This window comes from Charadrius vociferus, unplaced genomic scaffold (genome assembly GCF_000708025.1).
Source record: "Charadrius vociferus isolate BGI_N301 unplaced genomic scaffold, ASM70802v2 scaffold260, whole genome shotgun sequence".
Lineage (NCBI taxonomy): Eukaryota > Metazoa > Chordata > Aves > Charadriiformes > Charadriidae > Charadrius > Charadrius vociferus.
The window spans coordinates 742,006-749,481 of NW_009646410.1; the positions used below are offsets into that span (position 1 = coordinate 742,006).

Genomic DNA, 7,476 nt, shown 5'->3' on the forward strand with positions numbered 1-7,476 from the left:
AAATATATATGCTCTGGTTTGTAATGAGCCTACAGGGCTGACCTGGTGGCATGTTGCTGTCTGGCTCATGTAGTCTCAGGCACTATATGTTGGCTTATTTGTGGATCCCATTCCTCCTCCTTACAGCCACAAAGTGCCCAGTGTGTTCATGGTCTCTCCCATCCTCCTTCATTCCTCTTCTGCAGTACAGGTTATTATTCTATATATTTTCTCTTTGTGTAGTACACTTCCAAATGCGCTTTTCATGTCCGCTTGGCACATGTTTTGGTGGGGATATTCACGTCTAGCGCTGGGACATAGAGCTGTGAAAACAGAGGCCTCTTCCATCTCTCACAAATGCATTCCACAATAGTAGAGAAATTCAGACTAATAACAGTGAAGTGTGGGGGAACAGTTCTCATCCTTGAATAACCTTACTAGAAGTATTTGCTGTTAACCAGCAGGAGTTCCTGCTAGTTAGCCATGGCCCACAACTACCATGCTACTATCTTTCCCATCTGAAGTCACTGTAAAATAGAGGTATTAGAAACTTGAAAGGGTATATGATGTAATTTAACGTGGGGTGGGAGGGATCCTGTCCTTAGCAGTTGAATTTTGCCTTTTTCTTTATTTTCTGTAATCTTCCCCTTTCCTACCAAAAATGAACAAGATTTTCTTTAGAATCCTAACAATTATTGATTATTCATGCACAATTCCTAGTTTGCTCTGTTTTCTGTGGCTATCAGTGATCTATCTTGGCAGGATTTTTTTTGTTCTGGTCATCTCTGGTCTGTAACCAAATTTTTGTCCTCCTGTACAGCTGCTCTGAGTCATGCCAACAAACTGGATTAAAGCCACTGATTTTAAGACATGTTTATATTTCGGTCTTGGATACAATCATCTGAGCTGGAATACTAGATATGAATGGAAGCTTCATTCCAGAAAGTGCATTCCTTGAAGAAACAAAGTTATGATAGCATAGCTCTGCCTGCCTGTTAACTTAGTGTTGCCATCTGGTGGTAATTTCTCAACTGACTCTTTTTTTCCTCTTACTTTAATTTAGAAGAGTCTTTTTCCTAAACACTGATCTACGGGAATTGAAATGGCGAGAAGCTCTCAAATTGAGGAGGGAGAGCAGAGGCAGTACTCATGAGTTGTTTCATGTTAGCTTTGTAGCCAAGATAGTGTCTACTTTTTCAGCCAATGTATAGAAGCTATGCATGCCAAGTGGGGAACAGTTATCTTCTGTTTTCAGCTTTTTAGACTGAAGGACAAATACCAACGTGCCATTCATCTAGAAAATCCCAACAGACCTCTTCAGAGTTGCCCTTTATCCAGAACAAAATTGTTGGAAGTGTATCTTCAACTGAATGCCATCATTTGTCAGAAAGAATTGTTAACACAGAATTGAAGTTGCTGCTTTACGTGAGCAGCATCACCTTTTGAACACTTTGTGTTTTCTCTCTTTTTTTCTTTTTCTTTTTTTTTTTAAGGACCAGAGACATCCTTTTGTTTTGCAAGACAGTCTTTTGCATAAGTCCAGACTGGCTGCCAAAAGAGACAATCCTACCCTCCCTGTAGCAATGTTTTCCCAGCAATTTACCTATAATGGGACTGTTGCTTGTGTATTGCAATATCACACACACCCAGTGGTGCTAGCAAGAATAGCACAAACCTAAACTGGCTCAAGTCAGTTGTGAAATTGCTGTGTGTGAAGCGCTTGTACTGTTTGAGTTCAAAATCTTGCATTTGGGAATGTGGAGTGGAAGGCACCATGGTGCAGCTAACTTAATGTGACCTTGCACTTGTACTGCAACATCCATGGTGTGTGTCCGAGGTATTCTGTCCACTGTCTTCAGCGACTCGGGTGACTGCATACATGTATCAAAAAGTACATGGACTGGATGCCAGCTATGCAGCAATGCAGTGTAAAATAAAAAGTTGTAATACTGCATGTAATCCAGAAGAAAGTGGTGTGACACAAGAAATCCTTGACCAAAAGACCTCAAACTTCTGCAAATTCAGAGTGGTTTGAAAATCTGGTTTTAAACTGAAGTCATATTATCGGAAAAGTACATAAGAAGCTTGCAGGACTTCTTTCACAATAAATTCTGTGTTTGATTTCTCTTTGATTACTGATTTCTGTAAAATATAATTAACAAGTGGTTTTCAAACATCTTTTTTACAGCAACCAATATTTTAGCCGTGTTACTTACAGTTTTTGCTGTGTCTTGAAGGACTTCTTTGCTCCAAACTCTGTGCTGACGATCCTGGGAGTACTCAGTGACTAATAATCTGCTTTTTTTGTGTTCTTCACTCCTTCCTCCCAGGTTTGGAAATGATGTGCAGCACTTCAAGGTGCTTAGAGATGGGGCTGGCAAGTATTTCCTCTGGGTGGTGAAGTTCAATTCTTTGAACGAGCTGGTAGATTATCACAGATCCACATCTGTCTCAAGGAACCAGCAAATATTTCTCCGGGACATTGAACAGGTGCCACAGGTAAGAAAAGTGTCCTTGTAGAGTGCCCTTTTCAGACAATTGCAACCACAGTCTGAAGTGGGATTGCACCTTAAAGCAAATGATTCGGGATGGAGAGAAGCTGACTGACATTTTTCTCGTCTGTGGAAGTGTATCTCTAGATCCCACAGCCAGAATTATACTGGGGAAATAAGCTGGATGTTTGTGCAAAGCCTACCTGCTGACTCCCCACTCTCCTCTTCAGTTCTGGCAAAGTGTTATTGTTGCTGCTTGAACATTTGGCTTGTCTTAAAGTTTATGGATACTGTTGTGGGAAGGTCATCTGATTCATATGATTTAAAAATGGGTTTACTCCTGTTTTAGGATGTAGTAAGAAAAGATCGTTTTACTTGTACTGGTTCGTAGCCAGAACTGTACCCCTCTGCAGACTGTGAAGCCACTGGTCTTTCCTGAAGAGGTGGTTACAAGTAGTAGCATATGGAACATCTCTAGTCTGCTGGTTTGCATCTAACCAGTGTTAAGAGAAACCAAAATCTACTGCTAAGTGCCAGCAGAGCAGCTTGTGTGTATCTAGCTTTATTTTGTTCCATTTTCCAGCACAATCAGAATGTTATGTTGCATGTAACTGAATCTTTTGTCAATTTTGGACAAATTATTTTGCCTCTGTGTGCAGCATTCTAGCTTGAAGACAAGGAGTGTGGAAATCGTACTCTTCTCCAGGTGCCACAAGCACCCTTTGCCACCGTTTGTTTGAATTAACTTCTAGCTCTGCACCCTGGGGTCAGTGGTAAACAGGATGAGAAAACAGCTGGCTGAAAATGACAAGTGTGAAGATACCTTCCTAGCCTTATGATTTTAAGAATGCAAATGCATTTTAAATGAACTGTCAGCTTTTCCATGAGCATGGAAGTCTTTGCTGCCCAGGCAAAATGCTCTGTGGCAGAATTGAAGAATTTTGAGGAAAATGTGTAAAATGCCAACATCTAGTTTTTAGGGGGAACTTGGTGTATCACAGTGTTAGGTAGGTTAGTAATATATATGCTGTTGGTGAAAACAGGATGAATAAAGCAACAAGACCATTGTAATGCAATAGAACACAGATTTACAGTAGGTCATGAAGACTGGAAGATACTAGGAAAACATCTGAGTCATCTGCTGTCTTTGTTTCAGCTCTTTCACAGAAACTTGACTTTTTTCTAAGGTCTTCTATAGACTATGCTTTCCTGTTTTAGCATCTTGTTACAGATGTTGGAAGCTGGCTTGCAGGGAAATGAAACAGCCTGAATGTTTAGTGTTGAACTTCTGTGTAAGTTAAGCTCCTACCTGAGGGAGCAGGTGTCTCAGTGCTGTGGATGATTCTCACTTTGTGTATCTTCCTCTTTCTCCTTTCAGCAACCAACGTATGTTCAGGCCCTGTTTGACTTCGATCCCCAGGAGGAAGGAGAGCTGGGCTTCCGCCGCGGAGACTTTATCCAAGTCCTTGACAATTCTGACCCCAACTGGTGGAAGGGAGCCTGCCACGGACAGACGGGCATGTTTCCACGCAACTATGTGACCCCAGTGAACCGGAACATCTAGAGATAAATATTAGAGATTATTTAAAGAAACCAGAGAAACAGTAAATACACATACAGAGCCTAACTGCAGCCAGTGACCTAAAATCACACGGCGATAAAACCTGAGTCACCTTTCACCGTGAGGTGATCCTCCTTCACTCAGTACGGAACTTCAGGGGCGGGGGGGGAGGGGGGGAAGAGTTCAACTTACACACCAAAACTTATCTTTAAAAAAAAAAAAAGAGAGAGAGAGAAAGAAAAAATGAAAATAAATTTCCTCAGCTGCTCCTGGGTTACCCCCTTTCATTCACTCTTCTTGTTTCCCTGTCCTCCTCTGTCCATCAGTGCATGAAGTTTTAATGCCATATAAAGTCCTAGCCATGCAGTTAAAGGAAAAGGGAGAAACTCTGCTGGTATTTTCTCTCTCTGCAAACGGTCTTCATTTGACATGAAGGGACATGAGAGAAGAACCAAATCCACAGTCCTGCCTTTAAAAAAAAACAAAAATCATCAGTCTCTGCTTTTGCCTTCAACATTCAGCTCTTCTTGCCTGGGAAAGATGAGGTGTTAATCTAATTTTTATTGTCTCTTCTCCTTTGGCACTTTCTTCTGAAGCTCACCAGCTTCCAAGCAGGGGAAGGGAGAAGAGTTGTGTGGCTTTTTGTTTTGTTTTGGTTTTTTTTCAAGTCACAGAGCTGCTTTGAGAAGCTCTAGCGTACAACTGAAGTCTGTTAATGCTGTGCTGACAGCTTTTTTGTTTTTTCTTAAAGGTGTACGGTTGAGCACATTCTGTAATTTTTTCCATAGTGCCTTTCCCTTATTTTCTTTTTTATTATTTTTTTAAGTTAAAAGGACAGTCCAGAGCTTTTCAGAGGGGTTTTTTCTGCCTATGTGTAAATAAATACTTTTCGGGGAAGGGTGTAAAGGAGGGTGGTTTTATCAATGGACATTTGAGAAAAATCTACAAACAGAGATGGAGCTTTAATCTTAAGATTTGTCTTACTGTTCAACTTTCCTTATTCCAAGGAAAATAAGGCATTCAAGTGGCAGCTTAGGCTGCTCAGAGGTGGGGAGCTACAACCAGGAGCCTCAAAAGAAGTTCAAGAAAGGGGGAAGTTATTACCAGGGAAAATGAGAAGGAATATTTTGGGGTGGGAGGGTTTAGGGGGGAATTCGAGAAATAATAGTCCTGAGATGTCCTATAAAATGTACATTCCTGTGATGGATAACTTTATAATGCAGAGAAACCTCAAGAAATAGTGCTTGAAAAAACTTTATGCTATTAGTGAATGTTTCTACGTGATGCATGTAATCAGCCTGTCTCTTTGGCCTGGATAGGGAATATTTGCAGTCCTGTTGCTCTTGAGAAGTGGGGTTGGCATCACTGGCCTCCAGTTTCTCCTCCCTCTTCAGGTCGGCGTTACTGTTGAAGTAGATTCTCCCCCCCACCCCGCTCCCCATTCACAGCAGGCTGTGTGATGACTGTAATCCCCACCCCGCACCATGATGGCATTTATTGTGGCCATTTGCTCCTCCACCAGAGCAGTGTGACGTTAAATCGGACGGAAAGGAAAGCAATCAAGCCGCACCGCTCTCTGTGCCAATCTTCAGTTGCGTTATTTTTCCTTTTGATGGCCGTTTGGCTGGATCCCTTCACCCCACCAACGAATCCAAAAACTGCAGCGGAGATCTCCTCCCGCCCTGCCTAAGCACGGGCAATCTTTTGTTGGAGGGTGCCTTTTTTTGTACTAAGTGTTACAAATGTTTTATTCCTGAAATGGACTCTGCCTTACACTTTAATTTTCCAGCAGATGAAAGAGAGAGCTATCCTGTAGAGTATTACTTTCTCCCCCTCTCCTTGCTAGCTGTCACTCACTTTCTTCCTTCTTTGTAAAGTGATTGGAAAAGGAATCTATGGCATTCTACACCTGGACCATTTGATTGTTTCCTTATTTTGGAATTGGTGTATATCATGCAGCCTTGCAGACATATGTCTTGTGTGTGTATATATATTAAAAAAAAAAATCAGTGTTTAAATAAAAAAGGCCTATGTACTTAATCCTTTAACTCTGCAGCAGCATTTGGTAGATAGTAATTAACTGTGAATAATAAATATACGTTGAATTCTTCACTTGAGCATCTGTCCGTTATTTCAGTTAACTGACCAAAATTGGGGGTTGGGCCAGATGATGTCCAGAGGTCCCTTCCAACCCTGACCATTCTGTGATTCTGTGATAACTGATCAACCTAATTTATAGCACGTTAAGTTGCTATGGGAAGGAAAGGCTGTAAGGTGTCCTCTCGCCTGAAGCGCTCAGACTCTTTAGCGTTGTAGTTCAGTCTCAGTGTTTCTGGCTGAAGCCGGTGCTCTTTGACGTGAGGTCACCGGAGAGCCATGACGCTTGGCACGTGTGGCATTACGGATAGCGAGGAGCAGGGAAAGGAAGGATTGTGTCACTTCCAGGGTTGAAGACCGAGTCAACTTCACTATTTCTCCCCTTGCTTTTTTCGAAGCTTGTCACCAAAATGCTCAAGTGTGCCTGTGGTACGGACCGTAGCATCGTGAGGAGCTGCTCCCGGAGAAGGACAGCGCAGTTGTTTCGGAGGGCCTTGATGGAGGACGGAGGGGTAGGACACGCAGCAGACGTGGCCTGGGCTGGTGCTCTGCTCGGTCGCTGCTTTGCAGATTGGTTTTCACTTTTCTTACCTGAAGAAGTGGAAGTGCCTGGTTGTGCTAAGGTGTGCGGCCAGCTCTGGGCTGCCCGTGGGGAGCTGCCGCTCCGTTGGCTCCACAGCTCCTGCCCAGCCATCGTGTGCGCTCAGGGAGCGCCTGGGAATTTGGTAATTGATTTTTAATATACGATAGGAAAAGGCCCACGTGAGGGTTTGGGTTGTTCTTTCACAGTTGCTTTTAGTTATTATGCTCAAATGCAGATGTCGTCAAGAAGCCTGTGGTTGCTCAGAAATGCCGGGATGTTCCCGTGGTTCGTTGTTTTTCATTGTGCCGGTGAAGGCAGTGGAGAAACGATTTGCAGTGTGGTTCGGAGCTCTTGGCTTTTGTCATGCCACAACAGAACACGTTGCTCAAAACGCTGTGCTATTCATACCCTGGGTATCTGCTGAAAAGTATAGAAAAACCTTTGCCTCGTGCTTTACGGAGGGCAGGAAAACGCCTGTTGTTGCTGTGGTTGTGCCGAGGCGGGAGAGCTGTGAGCAGCTCCCGTCTTCCTGGCTGTTCGCCTTTCCCGCTTGCAGCTTTGGCCTCTGGGGCAGCAATGGTGGTGATGAGCTGGCGGGGGTGGGAAGCAAAGCCTAAATCGCGGTGTATTTCCCTGCCAGGCCCCTCCGCGCCCCCGCCATTTCGGCCACCGGACTACATTTCCCAGCGGCCCCCGCGGCGCGCAGGCGCAGTGCGGCGCGGAGGTGCCGGCGGCGGTGGCGGGTGAGGCCGCCCGGCGGGGCC

At 43.8% G+C, this 7,476-nt stretch overlaps 1 protein-coding gene across 3 annotated transcripts in view; it reads left to right on the forward strand.

The window, feature by feature from the left end:
• GRB2 (growth factor receptor-bound protein 2) overlaps positions 1-4,244 on the forward strand; it is a 44,323-nt gene extending 40,079 nt beyond the window's left edge. For 2 of the 3 annotated variants that reach the window (XM_009895876.1, XM_009895889.1), the window contains 2 exons: positions 2,310-2,478; positions 3,850-4,244. In XM_009895876.1, the coding sequence (XP_009894178.1) occupies positions 2,310-2,478; positions 3,850-4,035 (355 nt within the window). In that variant the 3' untranslated portion in view covers positions 4,036-4,244. The remainder of the gene's footprint in view (positions 1-2,309; positions 2,479-3,849) is intronic. The other variant, XM_009895882.1, reaches the window with a different exon arrangement.
• The last annotated feature ends 3,232 nt before the right edge of the window (positions 4,245-7,476 follow it).